This window comes from Fundulus heteroclitus, chromosome 15 (assembly GCF_011125445.2).
Source record: "Fundulus heteroclitus isolate FHET01 chromosome 15, MU-UCD_Fhet_4.1, whole genome shotgun sequence".
Classification (NCBI taxonomy): domain Eukaryota; kingdom Metazoa; phylum Chordata; class Actinopteri; order Cyprinodontiformes; family Fundulidae; genus Fundulus; species Fundulus heteroclitus.
In genome coordinates this window covers 2,865,484-2,885,946 of record NC_046375.1, presented here as the reverse complement: position 1 = coordinate 2,885,946, position 20,463 = coordinate 2,865,484, and the positions used below count along the sequence as shown (strand labels likewise).

Genomic DNA, 20,463 nt, shown 5'->3' with positions numbered 1-20,463 from the left:
TAGATGAACTGAAGCAAAATTAAATTTGAGACTGTCTTTAAAACAATCTTGCTGTTCTGGTCATTATTATTAAATGCATTAAAAGGTCATTATTATATTATTAAATGCTGACATTTATTTATTTGCTGTTTTGTGTGCATATATTTTATGCTTATATTTATTGAGCATGTATTTATTTCTATATTTATGTTTTAACATGTCAGAATCAGTCCTCCATACATATGTTGCTCACAGTAAAATAACTTGTTAAAAAGTTAAATTGTTCACATTTTCCAATCAAGTTTTTTTTTTTTAAATAAATCCCAACTTTTGTATGGAAAGTGGCATACAAATGGTTTAAAAAGCGACCCCAGGTCATTTTATCCTGTACTTTACTTTATCCTGCAATTTACTGTAATTATCAAGCTGTATGCAAACAAAATTTCGTTCTGTACTCACTCTGTGCATACAAAATGACAAATAAAGTTGTCTAAGTCTAAGTCTAAGTCCAGGAATCAGATAGCCAATGAGGTGGAACATCCATAGATGAAAACTTGGTTTAAAAAAGGGAAGGCAGGCAGGAACATCTATTCGCCAAAGGGCTTTCAAATTGATGACTGCTGAAGACCGGCAATTAAGGGCAAGATTGCAGGTGAGAAGAAAGAAGGTAATTGGGGTAGAGACAGGTGTGGCTGCTGCTTCTGCAAAGGAATAGGGCAGAGAGGAGAGAGGCAATCAGCCAGCCAAGCCAAAAGACAGATAATGGGGGGAAAACAAGGAAGACAGGGCAGAATCCTAACACAAACTGAGACAAACAAGGTTAATTCTCATTGTTTTTACTGACTTATTTTATATATTTATTCTGAAGTTGGTTCAGAATGGTACAAGGCAAGTTGCTTATTCTTAAATTTTAAGAAATTAGGGATGACTAATTCATTTTGCACAGTGGTGTTTTTATGCTTTGAAATGGTCACATTCAACTATATTTGTGAAATTTTAAAACTTTTTTTTAATTTAAAAACAGTTTTTAGTCCCAAATACAATTGCGACATACTTCCTGGACTTTATTTCGAAGTTGCAAGGACACAGCAAGACTAGACACCCTTAAGTTATCCTCTGCTTTGTTCTCAGCCAGATAATACAAAGACTATCAACATCCACAGGAGAGCACTGCATTGGGATTGGGATACCATGGGTGAATTCTTATTTATTAATTTCACTTTTTAATGTGCAGATACTACTCCTAAGTCAATTCAAGCAAATCATCATGTTATTAAAAGGAGTCTAGGTTTTAGAGGACTATAGAAAACCTCTCAGGATATGAACAAGTAAACATCGAAAGCAAATTGAGTCACTGGAATGTTTAGTCTTGCAATCTTCAATGCAGCTTAGCAAGCATTAGGTTTACATCAGAAAACTATATTGAAAATTAACATTGCACAGTTGCTCTAAATAAAAATACTCTCACAGATGTCAATATCCTCAGCTTTATAAGAAGGGAAGACACTCATTTGAAGCAAATCACATTTATTGAATTTCTGGCATCATAACAAAAACATAAATTCATCAAATTTGTTTGAACAGAAACTCTTAAGAATGTATGTTTAATCGTTGGTCTACCATATTAGGTTGACACATTTTTATATGTTCAGAGAAAAACATCTACGTTAATTGAAGTTATGAACAAACTTGTGTTCAAACAGCAGCTTGTTGAGCTGGCGCTGGTACAGTTCCTCCTAGACCACTTGGTCCACTCCATGTTTCTTTTTTGTTTTTGATCAGGCTGGTGAAGGGAAAAAAAAAACAGGTAATTTACCAATGAAAAAGAACAAAGGTATCAAATTTATTTTAAAGGTATATAGCCCCGTTATATGCTTATAAAAAAAGACCAGAAACCACTTGATCATGATAAGTAAAGTAATATCCACCAAGCCACCATCTTGATAATGTGTTGAAATTTAGTAATTTGATGTCATTTGAGGAATACCCTATTAATAAAACAGTATAAAATACTGTCGGACCGAGCCTGACCCTCTGCAATACCTTGCAGTAAAGCAGCTGCTCTAAGTTATCGAAGAGCAACCGTTATTAAATACACCAATCTAGAGCCACTTTCAGAGCCTCATACCAGAACATTTACTCACGTCAGTCAACTCTGCGGTCACAGAGTTCAGTGAACACCAATATTCATGCTGTATTCCCAGCGACATTCCTGTCTTTTCCCTCTTGGAATCATATATTGTTGGATGTTTGTTTTCCACTTGATCTTGGACCTTTCTTCATTGTTTCGCTGGGAGATGCTAATAGAGCTCCAAACGTCAAGTGACCGATTTGGTTTAGAGCGGCATATTGGCGGGATCAGGAAGCATAGAAATTAACGAGGAATGGATGGGAGCAGTCAACTTTCTTGTAGCGATATACAGCGATACATAACTATAAATTAGAGATGCATGTTTAGTTTCTGGTGTGCTTTTTAAAACAATTGATCCAGTAGCCGGCACCACAGGACTCCTGAATTTGAAATACCCGGACATTTACAACTACCTCATCAACTTTTCCTGCTACTACACCGGAGAGTCGCTGAGGGCCTACAAAAGTCTTGAGGGATATAAATGAACTGAGTCAGGATTTGTGACCGAGATTCTGCTGTGGAGTTTACCACAACGGGATTGTTTCATTGTTACTACGAGGGTAGCCTACAATTATGCTAGCATAGGCTATGATAACATTATACAGCAACTAGTAGCTGAAATAGCGAGTCTTACAGCGATTTTTGTTACAGGTGAATCATTCACAAAGATTAAATGACTCCTCCCTTAACATGCCTTAAATAACGATATGATCAAAATACTCACTTGCCTAATATTTCAGCACACTGTACAATGAGAAGCCTTTGGATTGACTATTCAGTCAGGCACTGTACTGGATCATACATAGTGTAAAAGGTGCACTGGGCCTATGTAGGCTGCTGATGTGAAATTTTAGCCAATATTATTTACAAAGCCGTGATCACTTAAGTTTTGGTTGTTTACTAAACAGGCCTTTCTGTTACTACAGTAACGTTTGCCTGCCAGCATTAGCAAATAGCTCTGGCTACAGTATTGTTGCACTGTCGCCGAAATTTGTTTTTTCTGCGTTGGTGAATCATTACCATGAAACCTGTGGACACAAAAATGTTATGAAATAGCTACCAATACTGTTGTAAAAGATGCAATTAAGATTATATTAAATCATGTTTGCCTGTAGTTACCTGATATAAAATGTTCACTGCACAAGCGGAATCCATCGTGTGACGGGATCCAGCGCTCCGTTTTCTTCATTGGGCTCCAAGCCTGTTTAATAGCAGAAATACATTTTTTTCCTTCTAACAGGATCTTTAGAGATGCGATAAAATGCCTTTATCACATCTCAGTGGAAATGTCTTTTAACTGCCCTTGGTGGTTTGTGCATCCAAGTGCACAACACGAGTCAACCATTGTCGCAAAACTGTCCCCTGCTGTGCATGCGCAGTGTTGTTCTTCCTCTGTTGCTAAAAATAAACACGAAAGCCTGCAAAAACAAAGTGTAAAACGCCAAAAATAATAACTAACATGCCAGCAGGACATGATAATCTTTCCTTAAAACTTTGTATGCAACCAGATTGAGCTGCTGACATATAGATAATAAATAATAAAGTCAAATAACGTGGCTATGTACCTTTAATACATGGAGTTTAATTATGAATTCAGACAGATCAATATAAGAAAGAAACAATCCTTATAGATGTCAGAAATAAATGCATAAATGATTTCAATATGAAGTATTCGTGTAAGTTGTTTTCTCCGAGTTGTGAAGTTATGACAACCAGGGACAACACAAGAAAGTCTGCAGTACTCTTCACCCTGTCAAGACAAAAAACACATAAAACATTTTTTATGAATATATCTTTTGTAAAGGGTTTGTACTTGATAGTACTTTTAGTATTAATAAGTAATCAAGAAATTTAATAGCAGATCGCCAATTTTCACTGACCAGAACTGTCCCTTTTTTCTTAGCTTCATTTCACAAGAAAAAATAATTTTTTTTATTTAATTTGGATTTCTATACCAAGACACTGTGCCTTTGGGCACTTAATGCTGCTTTGGTCATCGATACAAAAATTAAGATCCCTAGCTAGGCATATATCTTGAAATTCCACACAGTAAGTAGCAGTAAGTACTACTTCTGTTTATGCCGCTGAACTGGAATACCCTGCTAACCTTCACATCCAATGATCATTGAAGGCTACTGCCAGAATTATTATCAATTAATGTGTTAGAAAAGCATTGAAGCACGCAACACACTAATCCGTGTGGGATTCTTTAGCAGTAGCTTTAGAAAAGAGGTAAACATAACATTCTTAAATGTAAGGTGATGAGTCAAGACACTGAAAACTGTGAAACTCCAGCAGCAAAAATAAAGTTGTCATATCTGATTTTCTTTTACAAGCAGCAACACTGCTCCTTTGTACACCAAGCCAAAACAAAAAAAAAAAGAAGATATTTCCTGATGCTCGTCAGGTACCAGACTGACAATTGAAAAAGAGGTAAACCTATCCGAACACTATACCCTGTGGAACTTGGCAAAAACCTATAAAAGTTTTTTATACTGTTTGTGTGAGAATTTTTTTATGACTTCAATATAAATATGCTTGTATCAATTTCATTAGAGTTCCTTTAATTCCAATATTTTGTTTCTACAAAATTGTGTAATGTTATGGATCTATTCAAAGGTGATGCTGAGATTGAAAAAAGACAACTCTAACCTCATAACTGTGGAATTAAGGAGATCTTTGTTCATTGTGACTGCGGTCTTGCGTTTAATGATCTGCACAAAACCCACACTAATATTCTTGACAGAAAAATTTTTGCGTGAATGGTGAACAGTTTCTTTGCAAAACAGTCTTTGAGAATATTAAAGGAGAATGCTGGGTGTGGTCTGGAGATTATCTTTTCCCCCATGTTCTGATAAAGCACCGTTAATATTAATGTGTGTGAGAGAGTTGCTCATGTTTAAACCGGCATGACTGATTTCTTTGTATTGGAAGAGTTGTTATAAATCCTTGATTGTTTCGTATGTTGTTGTTCCACATCTACATTTCAGCTGGTAACATTTTTTAACTAACTGAGCTTTTTATGGATACTTTTTGTTTTACAGTTAACGTTTGATTACTATTCAAAGACCATCTAGGACTCTCGTTTGTAAGACCACATGTTTGCTAAGATCCATAAATGAATTTGGTTAAAATAAAGTATATGACCCTAACCTTTCCGGTACAAGATACGTCCCAGTAATGTTCACTAACACAACAACGTATCACCAAATCTGAAAGTATCTATTTTTATTTTTTACTGAATTTGTTAATGGTTATTAATGTATTTATTCATTTTTTCTATTAGTCTTGTGTGGAAAATGTTTACTGTAACTTTACAAGCAGTTACATTTGTACATTATTCAAGAAGTTAACATTGCACCATTGCCCTAAAAAAACAAAAGAAATCAGAATATCATCAGATCTATTCTTAACAAGAAGTAAAACTTTACAAAAACTAGAGAGAAAGGAACTCCGGTTTCAAGCAAATCACATTTATTGAGGTTGTGGCATCCATATTTAAATCAAATTTGTCAAAGCAGGAACTCTTGTGTGTGTGTATATATATATATATATATATATATATATATATATATATATATATATATATATATATATATATATATATATATATGTGTGTGTGTGTACACAAATAAATCACTGTTTAACCAAACTGGGTTTGAGCATTTTTATATGCTACAGAAGATTTCGCTTTAGGTGAAGCGATGTTGAGCGAACTTTTGTTGAAACAGAAGTTTGTGGAGCTGCTGCTGGTTCTGGTTCTGGTCCTGGTCCTGTTGCTCCTCGACTACTTCGTCCACTCCATGTCTTCTTTTTTTAACAAGGCTGATGAAAGAACAAAAAACAGGTATATTACCAAGTATGTATGTATTACTGCATTCTTAATGTCAGAAAATTATTAAAAACACAAGTGGAAGCAACCAAATAACACTTTAAGTCCTTACTTAGAGATGCCACGAATGGCATGACCAATCCCCTTTGCCAGACCAGTAATCAATCCAAATATACCCTCTGCAGGTTCAGCCATCATGACAACCAGGGACAACACAAGAAAGACTGCAGGACCCTTCATCCTGCCAAGAAAACAAACAGTTAAAAACTTTATAAATATGCCTTTTATTTAAAAATGGTTTGTACTAGCTTAGGTTTTTGCTAGTACTTGTACCATTATTAAGTAATCATGAGACTTCAAAGGAGATATTTACCTTTTACTGAAGCACAGTCATTGCTATAACTGACTGAGTTGCTTGTTTGATTTTAGAAGACAACTTGTCTTCAAATTAACGCTGGACAATTAATTGCATTTGCAATATGATTACAATTGAAAAAAATGCCAAATTTCCAAATCGCAGAGGTCTGCAATTTTTTGGCTATATCACAATTAATGGATGAGACGCGTCCTTTAGGTGACAGTAATATGTTTAAAGTCGGTTTGCTCCACATGGAAGGGAAGAGAGTTGCAGCAGTGAGATAATCAAATTTTATTGCAAATTTTAGATTTTATATAATCGATACTTTTTCCCAAAACTATCAGAAATCTCACTGCAGCATTAAGTTCCGGTCAAACTGTTTAATACATAGACTTGTTTGTTGGTTGCACTTTATGTTCAACAAGGCTGGATGTTCAACTCAACAAGCTATTCTCTTGAATAATAACATTCTGATTAATAAAAACAGTTAAATTTCTTGTTTTAAATAGTCCTTGTTTACAGACATCTTTATCTACAGGCCATTTTTGTTGCTTGTGGTTAATGCAGAGAAAAATCAAAATTAAATCGCAATCACAATTATGGTTAAACTATGTCGCAATTTTGACTTTTGGAAAAATCCTACAGCCCTACTTCAGATTATTTTGTGATTTTTATTCTAAGACAATGTGCACACTTGGACTGTGGATTTCTCTTTTTCCAAGATCTATAAATTAATTAGGTCAAATAGAGTATTTAAAGCTTACCTTTGTGTGAGCCCTTAAAATTATTTTCACTGACAGCAAAGTATTACCTGTCCCAAAACCGCCCATTCACTGAAGTTCTTGCTACTTTTTATATATGTGCAGAACTAAGCTGATTTCATAATTCTGAAAAGATTTGGCAACATATTTGAACGTGTTGCCAAACGAGTTGAACGTGACATCTCCCACCTAGTACAATACTGAAAAAATATGTCCTGATCAAGTTGGGAAGGATGAAAAAAGCCACTATACTAAAACAGACTATTGATGTCAACCACTTCAATAGATCACTAATAATATACATATGGTGTAAAGTGCTTTGAAATGACATTTGCTATGAAATAGATATTATATAGATAAACTGAGACAAATCATTTAAAAAATTTGAGACCTGAAACTTTGAAACTCTTCAGTATAAAATACTGCTCTGGATGTCTGTACACATTGGACTATAACAAGGAAAGAACCGAAAACATTCATGATGCTTGAATAATGAAAAATCATAATCAGGCCTATATCTTTTTTTCCCCCCAGATATTTGGAATATGGAAGATTAATGTTGATTTAATGGTGTTTTTTGTAACCTTAGGATTACCCCTCAGGCTAATGACTGATTGCTACAGCACCGGATAGATAGATAGAAACTTGTGTTTGTTTCAAGATATTTCAGAAATAGTTTTGGATTTTTCTGTTGTTGTTTGTTGCGGAAGAGTACCGGCAAAATTGTCCATGTCGATATACGTTTAGTCCTTCCAACATGATGATGAGTGTTGCACTGATTTATCACGTTTTCCACTGAATCAATCAAAACCTACTCAACAAGAGAATTGTTTTTTGTGCATTGTTATTCGGAATTTATTCATCTTTTTGCTATTTCAGGCAAAACCAATGAGAAAAATACATTACTCAGGATAAGGTTTTTTTTTTTTTTCCCAGTGTCCTGTCTAGCAATGTGGCAATAGGAATTGATGTCTCAATGCCAGATAGAGCTCGACAGATTTAGCTTTTACAAGTGGAGAGAACAGCTTTCGCCATAGTGCTCCACTTAATTTATGCTTGTAAATAGCTTGATTGTGATTCCTGCAGGGAGACTTTCAAATTATATGGACATTACAATGGGAGAGTAAAGGAAGGACAAGAAGTGAGAGAGAGAAAAAAGAGTAGAGGTGAAAGAAAGAAGAGATAAAAGGGAGAGAATGATAAAACCTTCTCCGTCTGCTCCATCACCTGGAAAGAGAGATGCAAAAAGAACAGCACAACCAACAGACATAAAGCAACAGATACAATCGAATAACACCTAGATGCCATTGCTAAATCATATATATTATTATGTAAGCTGACATGTGTAATGTGATACCTGAAAAAAGAAAGTGAAAGAACATAAATAAATAAATAAATTATAAGCTTACTGTATATAAGTGAACATTTAATACCTGGGACCCAGCACCTGTGGGAGTTTGTGAGAGTGCACTAGTTTAGGTGAAAATTATCCAGAAGGAAATAGCTTGATAGTGGTTGTGGAGAACCAAAGGCCCGCCTTCCCCGAGCACAGAGGCAGGAGTCAGTCCCTAAAGCAGGGCGCCCAGGAGGGGCCGACACAGGATATCTGCAACCCCCCCAAGGAAAGAGTAGAGACGACCCTGAGGAAATCCCCCAGCCACCGCAATGACGAGCCCGTGGGTTCCGCCGGCTAGCTGCTCGTCCCTTATCCCCGTGGGATAAGGTTTTTAAAAAATAATAGTCAGGAATTTTTTAACTGTTTTACAAACAAGGTATGAATTATCCCGTCATCTGTCTGGTGCATCTAATCGAGACACTCTGGTGCCAACTTGTACTGAAACAAGCGTTCGTCATGCTGGTCCATGTAACTCTACAACTCTCAGTCTCAAATCTGCAATGGGGTGGAGAAAAAGCCCTTTAGAACGAGTGGATATAGCTCCGCAAACTAAGAAAAATAAGAAAAGGAAGCAATGACAGTGTAGCATGTCAATATGAATATGTTCTCTCGTAAGTTCCTCAGATCAAATGAAAGGTTTCTATGAAAACTAGACGATGCTTTCTGAATCGTTGTAGTGAGATGTTATGAGATGAAGAAACGGTAGCAGCAGTAGCTCTTCAAGTTGTTACAAAGTGTATCCTTGAGGGCGAGGATGAGGTCGAGGGTGAATGCTCACTCCAGGATGGACGATTAGGATGACCAATGACAGCATAAGAAAAACCACGGCACAGCTCATCCTGTCAAAGAATGACCACAAGTGGCGAAAAAGTTAGCTGCATAAAAATCTTTAATTTTAAGCAAAAATAGTTGTGAATCAGTCACTTTATGGCAACTGGTTTAAATGAAGCTAAACGGCAAAACTAAAAAAAATTCTGATGTTTACTGAACAGTTGTGAGTGACCTTTAGTTGCTTTGGCTGTTAAATGTCTGATGTTTGGTTAAGAACAACGTTGTGGTTTAAGTAACAAACATATAGAAGATATTTGGAGCAAGAAAGGCACACATTTATTTTAATTATAACATCATCACAGCAGTACATTTTTCATTATATCTCATAGATATGTGATTTATTTCCAACAATTTGGACTTTAGTGTAAAAGTAATCACAACTTTTAAAATAATTTAAAGTTTGTTTTTCTAAAAAAAAAAAGAAATCTTATTAGTGCAAAGTAATCCTTACCAACTTAATTTTAAATAGAATTAAAAAGTATAGACTCTTCAGTTAATGTAAGTTGTTGGTTAGTGTGGTTTTCTCCCCATATTCTTCCCAACAAGTTCCTAGTCCTTACCTTTCTGACAATTCAGGATCACAGGTAAAAAAAAAAAAACTGTTGGACTTTTTTATATATGTACAGAACAAAGTTGATTTAATTTTTGTGATTTTTTTTTTTATTTTTTTTGTTTTTGCAGCATGGAGGCGATCAGCCTGTGGCCCTGTGCAGGTTTAACTTAAGCCCAGATCGCTTTGGTAGCGGCCTTCGGGTCATTTTCATTTTCAGGTCAGGTGTCTCTAATCTTCCTCTTTTAAAAAAAACAACATATTCTCCATAAGGCACAGTTTGCTGCTTTCTGTACCTTTTGAAAGTGTCGGTTGGTACCAAGTCCAACCAGAAAATAAGATCAGCATTCCCATAAAGCTTGCCAGCAGAGAAAAACATGGAGTCCTCTAAAATTTCCAGGTAGCATGTTGCGCTGATTGTGGCTTTCATAAAACTCAGTGAACCAGCACCAGCAGATGAGATGGCTCCCCAAATTATCAGAGTGGGGAAACTTCCCACTGGACTTTTTTTTTTAGATCTAGAGGAAGCCTATGATAGGATGCCAAGAGATGAGCTGAGGTTTTGTATGAGGAAGACTGTAGTAGCAGAGAAGTATGTTCATGTGATGCAGGACATAAATGAGAGCTGTAAGACAGCGGTGAGGTGTGCTGTAGGTGTGACAGAGGAGTTCAAGGCGGAAGTGGGACTGCATCAAGGATCGGCTCTGAGCTCCTTCCTGTTTGCTGTGGTGATAGACAGGTTGACAGATGAGGTTAGACTGGCATCTCCATGGACTGTGATGTTTGTAGATGACATTAGTTACGTTTACATGGACAAGAATAATCTGAATAAAAACAAGCCAATCGGATTAAGCTCAGTCGGAATAAGGTGGTTTATGTAGATTGATAATCCGATCAACATGCATATAAACGCTTCCCAGGCTCAAGTTATTCCTAATGTGGCAAACTTTCCCGAGTGTGACCGACATAAACGTGACGTGTTTCCGCATTGGTGAGCGGCAGAAATACATCAGGGAACAAAACTGTCGCAGCTCCCGATAAATCTTTTCTTTTCGGAAAAAATAAAACAGCTCAAAATTGTTGCTTTCTCAGTAACATTTCAATTGTAATTAGAACATCGTGGAAGCCCAGCCTGGGCGCTCAGAAGATATACAAACTTGCATTATACTGGTTTGTTTACTTTTTTTTTTTTTTTGATTAGCAAAGACCAAAGTACTTCTTCTTCTGTGTTTTTAGGGGAATTTGATAACTGCGCATGTCAGGGTGGCTCTGTTCTGAATAAAGCCAGGTGCCCATACACACACATTATGATCGGTTTAAGTGATTGTGTGCCCATATAAACTGTACAATCCAATTATTTAATCTGAATACATTTTGATCCAATCATGAAAATTTTGTGCATGTAAACATAGCCATTTTGATCTGTGGTGAGAGAGAGAGAGAGAGAGAGAGAGAGAGAGAGAGAGAGAGAGAGAGAGAGAGAGAGAGAGAGAGAGAGAGAGAGAGAGAGAGAGAGAGAGAGAGAGAGAGAGGTTTGCCCTGCAAAGGAGAAGAATGAAGGTTAGTCAATGATATCGTGACGTTTCAGGGAGCAGAGATAAAGAAGTTGGAGGATATTAAATGCTTAGGGTCATCAGTCCAGAGCAAGGGCGAGTGTGGAAAAGGTGAAGAAACGGGTCCAAGCAGGTTAGAATGGGTGGAGAAAAGTGTCAGACGTGTTGTGTGATAAGAGCATCACCAAGAATGAAAGGAAAGGTGTAAAAGACGGTGGTGAGAGCAGCGAGGATGTACGTAGAGACAGTGGCACTGAGGAAGAGACAGGAGGCGGAGCTGGAGGTACCAGAGATGAAGATGTTGAGGTTCTCTCTGAGCTTGATGGGGATGGAGAGGACCAGGAATGAGTTGCAGGAGCTACATCAAAGGGCCAGCTTATGTTAGATGTTTTGGAGATAAAGCCATCGAGGCCAGACTGAGATGGTTTAGACATGAACAGGGAAGGGATATTGAATACATCTGTAGAAGGATGCTGAGGCTGGAACTGCCAGGCAGGAGGCCTGAAGGAAGACCAGAGAGGAGATTTATGGATGAGGTGAAAAATGACATGAAGGTAGTTGGTGTGAGAGAAGATGATGCAAAAGACAATGTTATATGGAAACGACATCCTGTGGCGACCTCTGAAGGGGAAAAGCCAAAAAGAAGAAGTGGTAGCTTGTTGTTATAACAGATCACACATAAAATGTAAATAGCCAAAGTAATATCATTGTACAAAAATTAGAACAAATATTTTTCTGTTAAACCCAAACAAATCTCTGCTGCCACAATTTCTTGGATAATTAAACAATTATGTAACAAAGGCTGGATATATGTGTTGAAAAATGGAAATTCAGAATGGTTTATATTCAAATCAATAAACAACCGTAACCATCCTAGAACCAATAGAAGACATAAAATTGATATCAACATGTTCTGATATCAAAAATGTATTTGACAGAATCACAATTCATATTTTCAACAAATAAACTTGAAATACATGTGATGAGGTTATCCAACTGAATGACGGAAAAATAGAAAAAAGTGCCTGACAATAAATGTATTGGTATTATGTTTGATGACAAGTTCAGCTGTACACCTCATATCAGATATTGTTAGAATTGTTACATTATTGGTAACATGTATTATGTATAGTTTCTATATGAAACGTTTATTTTTAGTATGAAATATTTTGTGAATAGGGAATAAATTACTATTGTAAATTGTATGTAATATATATCCAGTATATAGATCTGTATGTATAGGATAGGGTAATTGTTGATATATTAAGGAGTGGGAACAACTAGGTTTTACTTGTGTAAAAGAATACTTAGCTTTCTTTATCTAAACAAAATAGCATAATGAACAACAAATATGGTTGTGGTAAAATGAAATAATATACAAACATACCTGACCATCTTTAACAACCTCTAAATTGTGTTGTGAATGTAAGTAATCTGATTCTATACCCACAACATATTGTTGAAAATTATCTATATTCAAGATGTAAATGTAGGGAAATCCAGGACATATTTCAACGCAGACAGTGGGTTATTATTAGAAATTGGTCGATACCTTAAAAACAACACTAAGACATGGATACGTTTCCCTATAGGCAAAGCTATAATAAAGTATACCCTGTAAAATTCTGTGGTGATTGGATAATAAACGTTGAGATGATAAATTCTGACATGATTAGCAGTTTTAAAAAAGCTTATTTACACTTTAAAACCTCTAGAGCTCACAGGATACGTCCTCCCTCTTCACCATAAGTGTAGGTAGTTGGCCTGACATGATTTCAAAGTGACAAAGTAACAAGTAAACAAATGTTCATACAAATGTTCAACTGTATGATGAACATTTAATTTTCTTCATTTTTCAGGACAATTTCCTGACCCAAACACCCATTTTTTTTCACTCGCTGTAAAATAAAGCATTTCACTCTAGGAGACACTTTTCACAACATATTGATCTCCTAGGAATAATAAAAACTGTTAAAGCTTCTTGTTGAATTGAATCTTGGGGGACAGCAACACGCTCATCTCTACATCACGTTTTTACAAACTTTAAATACTTTTTGATCTCGACAGCAACATTAATACAACTGAAATGTCTATGAGGAAAAAAAAGTTAAATTATCGGGTGTTTATTCTCACGTCTACATATAGAAGGTTAACATCTTGTCTTTGCGGTGGACTTCATGCAACTGAGGTAATGACTGTGCAAAAGTTTTCCTGTGTCAGTGTGAACAGATGGATTACTATCTTATCAACTTCCCAGAACTCTCTTTCCTCTTTTTTGCCTTTTAGAGGAACAACTGTGTGAAACTTCAAACACAGTCAGCAAGTGTAGCAACATATGTCGCCAAACCATGTTTCACAATGTTTAATGGTGCTGAGTTTAAAACAGGAAGCTAATATTTAGCATCTGTCTGTGTTGCGACGGCCAGTAATGCATTTTTGAACTTTAAGTGCAGTAATTTGATCATTGGGTATTATTCGGATTGAACTAGGATGAAAATGTTTGACACTTGGCCTAAACAGAAAAACAAGCTAAATGCAGCTTTTTTTTATCTTTGTTTGTGTTTTTTTTTATGTTGTTTGCGCGTCTCACAGAGATTGGGTTTTTGTAGGTAAACCTTTGTCGACGTTCTTGTGTTTTACATCTGCATTTGCTTGCCGTTATGTCTCCATTTTCTTTAGTAAGCATCCAATCAGGATGAAACAGGAAAGCTCTTTGTGTAATATGAAACAAGTCCACTAACTACGTTTTGAGAATTTGATGATTTACATTGTTTTTTAAAAAGTCAAAGTCTCCTTTTTTGCCTCCCTTTGGATAAATTTGGCTTGTTACACTGCATAGAAACATTGCATTCTTCCATAACATCAAAAAGATAATAAATAATAAAAAAAAGCAGTAATTCATTAAAATGCACATAAAAATTCATATAAAGGTTTCATTGAAAATTGCAAGTTAAACAACACGGTAATAAGGCACTTAGAAAACAGTGTCATCTCATGACTAGAAGACCTGAGGGAACTCATGTTAATTAATTACTTAGTATATCACTCAGGGATTAATTCAGTACAGCTTTATAAGCTGCCAGCCTGACCAGGATTTAAAAAAAAAAATACAACAGATTTAGTTGGTTCCACACTCAGGATGATGAGATGTGTGCGTGCGTAACATGTAGACGGCAGAAGAAAAAACCTTTCATGGGGATATCTGGTCACACCAGCAGACTAAAGGGAACCACATGTTGAGAGTTTGTGTTTGATCGTGGAGTAAGCCCCCCCCCCCCCCCCCCCCCCCCCCCCCACACACACACACACACACCCACACACACACACATTCTGTGAATTCACTGCTGTAGGTTGCAGAGTCCTGGTCTGTCCTTTTCCCTGCTGTTTCCTTTTTCGCCTTTCCCTTTAATATCTGATTCTATCTTTAAATGTTGGTTGGTGTTTAAGCTGTGGATATAGTGGATTTATAAAAAAAATAGCATAGTGAAAACTGAAATATTAAATTATGTACATATGTTTAAGCTTGTTGAAGTGCAGCACATTTACTTTGGGTGACATATGTACAAAATCTGATCCTTTTATTAAAGCTGAGAGAGAGAGAGAATATTATAATTGACAAGAAAATGATAAGAACACTAAACTCTTTGGGGTTTTTGTCTCGTTGCTACAATATCTTGTTTTCTAGGCAATGGGGGAGATTTTATTAGATAGACCAACACAGTCCTGCTTAATTGCCAAGTGAACAAAACAATTATCTTGTTATTTAAATAGTTTTACATGATAAAATATAAAGAGTGGGGTGCATTTGTATTCAGCCCCTTTTATTCTGACACCCCTAAAGGAACCAAGTACTATCAGTTGGCTGCACTGATAAATACAGCATCTGTGTAGGATTTAATCTTTGTATAAATCCTGCAGTTTTCTGAAGGCCTCAGAGGTTTGTTGGTGAGCACTGGTGAACAAACAGCGTCATGAACAAAAAGGAACACAGCAGACAGATCAGAGGTAAAGTTGTGGAGAAGTTTTTAAAAAACGATTAGCTTACAAAACACTTGTCAAAAAAAAAAAGTATCGTTCATCTGAAAATGGGAATAGTATGACAAAGCATGCCCTGAAATGGACATCCACCTAAACTGACAGGTAGGACAAAGGGAAGCAGCCAACAAGACCAGAGCAAGTGCAGGTGGAAATATCTGATGGAATGACCACCTTAAGTCATGCAACATAATGTGCTAATGGCTGCGTCATGCTGTGGTCAGAGTAAAGATGAAGGCAGCTAAATAAAAGAAAGTGTTTGAAGAGGACCTGTAATAAGGTGCACACTGCAAAAACGGATCTAAAAATAAGTAAAATGTTCTTAAAGTTAGTGTATTTATCCTTGATTTGGGTAGGTAAATAAGATTATCTGCCAATGGAACGAGTATTTTTACCCCTAAAATAAGATAATTAGACATCCTGCACTTGAAATAAGATGATGGAGATGAATTGTTCCTATTTTAAGTGCAAAACTATTATTCCATTGGCAAATCATCTTATTTACCTGCTCAAATCAAGGACAAATACACCGATTTTAAGAAAATTTTACTTATTTCTAGTTCCGTTTTTGCAGTGCAAAAGTCTTGCCTGGGGCCGTTGTTCACCTTCGAGTTTGATGACAACCACAATCATACAGCCAGAGCTACAACTGAATGGTTCAGATCACAGCAAATTTGCATGTAAAATTGTTCAAGTCAAGAAGCAGACCTAAATCCAATAAACATGTGCGTTAAACCTTGAAAATTGCTGTTAAAAATCGCCGTGCTTCATAACTGAGCCTGAACTGTTAGGCTGTTAGAAATATGGGCATAAATTTCAGGTCTCTAGATGCACAAAGCTGGCTGAGACCCAGAAGACTTGCAGCTGTAATTGCAGTGAAAGGGGGGGTTCTTTGAAGGGCTAAATGCAAAGTTTACATCAAACTCTTATTGGTAAAAAAAAAAAAAAAAAATGTTTAATTTTCTTTCCACTTCGCAAGTAAGCACTACTTTGTGCTCGTCTATCACATAAAATCCCACTAGTCTCCATAAAAGATTCTGGCTGTAACATCAAAGAAAGTGAAAAATATAAAGTGGAATAAACTGTTTTGCAAGACCCTGTGTGTAAAGAAATAAAGCTGCTGTTTTTTTTTTTAATAGAGTACACACAAAAACATTATGTACAAATGGGAACTGTTGCATTTTAGTTAACCACTCTGACATTGCTATTTGCCGTGTCACAAATCATCAGAGGTGTTATCATTATCTGGCTGTGCAGAAAACCTCACTGCTGAACCAGCATTAATCGGCATTTTTTTTTAGCATTTACATATAAACCCAAACAAACAAAGGCTATTGAGCAATGACTTGCAAGAGAATAAGAGTTTTTCTTATGAAGAGTGGAGACATGTCAAGAATTGCCTTTTAGGGAGCTCCAGTGTATTCTCATTAAGTAATTATCATATTTCAGTAGTGTATACCTCTACTCTTTTCAAACTCTTTTCTTTTCACATATTTAAATGTTTTAGAAAGCAGAGAGTTTTATGAACCTTAAACACATCATGGTTTGGTTTTAGCTGTAAATGTTGGACAAATTCTAGTCAAATTTACTCCCTCTTTATATGATTTAGATGCAGAGGTTTATAAATGTACTAGACTGTACAGCAGTAGAGAATTAAGTTTAACCATGTCATGGAAAGCAGTACAAAATAGATTAAAATTTGCCCCAGAAAATCTTCCTCCTAAAATCTTTTGCTTGAGAGCAAGAATAATTTGGGCCAAGATTTTTCTACAGGACTATATCCCTTCTAGTGAGTCCATGGCGAGTAAATTCTTCGTTGTTACAAGTTGTACGCAGTTATATTACAGACTAAACCTTTCTGTTACCAAAACCTAACAAGATAAGGGTGAATGCAGAAGTGAGCAAATGTAAAAACAAAGGTTTGAATCAGTCTCATAGAGTCCATGGGCTTTGGCGACGCCGGCATCATCCGATGACGTCAGGACTAGAACAAGATGGAACGACAGTAATTAGATGGTGTGTTTTTTTTTTCCATCACATGTCGAGAATGCTTTCCGTTTCCAGCTAAAAAATATTATTATTTTTTTAAGTATATGAACCATCTGCTCTTCAAGGTTAGATCGCTTGCTGTTCCTAGAAAAGCCAGTGGGTGAAAATGTACTGTATAAAGCTGTTTTCATCTATACTCCGCTACTGAGATCCAGTTAAAATGTTGATTAGTTGAACTCTGGGTGACGCAGCAGGTATTCTGTCTGCTTTTCTACACCAAGCTGAAGAAATGTATCACAGTACCAGGTTTCACAGAAGTTTCTGGTTGATTTTCTAGCTTAGTATTAAGAGTATACCAAAGTCATCAACACAGTTAGCATCAGTGCTCTAATGCTGAAACAATTGTCAATATAAATGCAGTAAATGATGCAGTTCTTTAACAGACCTGACGGATATTAACATTAACACATCTTATATCTCCATCTAAATAAGATTTATTTCCCACTAAATGTCCCAAATGTTCCAAAGCAGAAGAGTATTCGACACACAATCCTTTCTTCCATTACCGATATGGTGTTCTCTGACTGCTTTGCTGGGTTTTCTGGCTCTCAGGGGTCTAGCGATTGAATAATGACCCAGAGTGACCTGGCTTTAGCCTAATCCCTACTTGAAAGCTATCCTTCCTCTGATTCAATCCGTCCTTAAACCCTCACTAGAGACAGAGGGGCGCATAACAAAACAGTCACACACCTGGATTAAAGCAGACAGACAGGAGGTTGAGTCCAGCAACAATGTCACATTTGGAACACAGATTCTACTTCTTACAGAGGTATTACTCTTTTAGAGTATGTGTAGCCTTGTGTGGTTTTTACTCCAGCAGTGCATCAGTTAACAGATTACGGCGAGGATCATTAAATAGATGAAACTCAAATGTATAGAAACCTGCGTAATGGCCACAGCAGTCTGGCGTTTTTTAAATTTGAGGCAGAAAGATGTGCAGCATCTCTGGTTATGCTTTTGAAGTGCCGCTAGCGTTTGCCTGTTGAACGTAGTTTGAAAAGTGAGGGGAAAGGGTGTGAGGAGACTATGATAATGTTCAGACCCTAATGTTCTTGATGTGTTCCAAGCCCTTTCCAGGCCAGACAGGGTGTATAATCCCTCTAGCGAGTCCTGGGTCAGAACTCATTACTGTACCCAGAAGACCTTCAAAGGAAGGACTCGACTGAGTCCTTTCGATGCGGAGAAGCAGCGGCTCTGCTTTGAGCTTCCCACTGAGACAGAAGTTCTCACCCTTTCTACAAAGCTGAGCCAAGCCACCCTCCAGAGGAAGTTCCTTTTGGCCGCTTGTGTCCAGGATCTCATTCTGTCGGTCGTCTACTGACCATAGGCGAGGGTCGGATTGTAGACGTAACGGTAGATTGAGAGCTTCGTCATTGGTTTCCAGTCTTCAGTCGTCATGAAAGAGCCCATAGGGACGGTGGACAGTCTCTTATTATGTGTTGTTGACTTTGCAGCAATCCCTCATACAGAGTGTGCAGTACTACAGATCAACCCTAGGTCTGTCTGTCGATCTCTCGTTCCATCCTATTATCACTCATTAGCAAGGCACAGCTTGAGACAGCGGCTCACCCCCGACCCAGATGGTGCAGTCCACCTTTTGTTCTGTCACATACTGAGTATTGCTGAAATATATATGTAGTTTGTAGTAAACCGGTTTTCTCTGGCCCCAAAAGCTCCTAAATATTGACTCTAAAAACATGTTGGGGCCTTCAGGCATAACTTATGTTGCCGAGACACTAAACCAATTAGCTGTGATGTAATTAATTTATCGTTCATGTTAGTGCAGATGATGTTTTTATCACCTCAGCACATCCTCACCTTTGTTAATCCAGGAGTGAAAGTTTAGTGCATAAGACTTGGATTGGGCGTGCAGCATCTAAGTAATATTAATGATTAAAATACATGCATAAAAAAATATAGCAGATTTGAGCGTAAATGTGACTATGACATTAAAATACACAGGATTTTTATGACTCATCCAACCTAATATGATGCCAAAAAAAGCATATATCCATGTTTTATAGCTCACAGCACAGTGATCCAACACGGCCCTGTGTCGTGTCAGCCTCTCTAAAGGATAGACGGGACGGTGAGATATTCATAGAGACGTTAGAACTGGGTAGAAATAGAAACAGGAAGATGCCCCTCTTACAAACTAACATGCGGAGGACGCAGTAAAGCAACCTGGCTCTTTCTTCTCTAATGGGTCTCTTTAGATGCATATTTCTTACAGCTAAGATGGGATAAAGACATCCAACTCACAGGAGGTATTTGCTGTTATCTGTGAAAATCTGAAGCTTTGGGATTTCTCTTTTCCCTCACTGACATGTAGGGCCGAGAGTGTAAACCTTTGGTGGCATCTTTTAAAAACTTCTGAGGCGTTCTGCTGCCATCAAACTTTATTTTCCTTCCTGACACGCGAACAGGTAGACGCGGGGGGGTTTCCTTTGTTCTAAAATCTTTGACATCCGTATTTGACGCAGTATCAAAAGCTTTTGTGAAACATTAAGGGAGTACAAAACAGCATATTCTTTTTTTTTTTTTTTACCACAGTTACAGCAAATAAAATAAAAAATAAAAATAACAGTTAGACCTAGTTTTATGGAAAACCCAATGAAGTTGCTGTTTGATGTGAGTTCAGATAAGAGTTAGGTATATCTTTATATAAAGCAGTTACATACAGATACATGCTGGCGGAGGTAGTTTGTGTCAAAGTGCTCTATTGTTTTGCTGCATTTATGCTCCTCCAAGATGACAAGCTGCTTTTTTTTTTTTTTACTGTGAATAAAGAACAGCCCGAATGTGGAAGTGGTTGTCCTGAAAACAGCAAAGTCACATACATCGGTTTAAAGTTTAATGTGTGTTGTTTTGTCCAACGGAATAAGGCTGAGAGGAAGAACAGTTGCTCTCAGAAGTGTACACGACTATACTGAACTGTCAGAATGCTGTGGTGAAAAACAAAGACCATCATTAATCATTTCAAAACTT

The 20,463-nt window shown here is 36.9% G+C and overlaps 1 protein-coding gene across 1 annotated transcript in view; it reads left to right on the top strand.

Moving 5' to 3' along the window:
* The first annotated feature begins 11,623 nt into the window (after positions 1-11,623).
* Positions 11,624-20,463, top strand: part of LOC105938917 (exostosin-1a) — a 121,668-nt gene continuing 112,828 nt past the window's right edge. The window contains exon 1 of the mRNA XM_036147587.1: positions 11,624-11,771. Coding sequence (XP_036003480.1) covers positions 11,624-11,771 — 148 coding nt within the window. The remainder of the gene's footprint in view (positions 11,772-20,463) is intronic.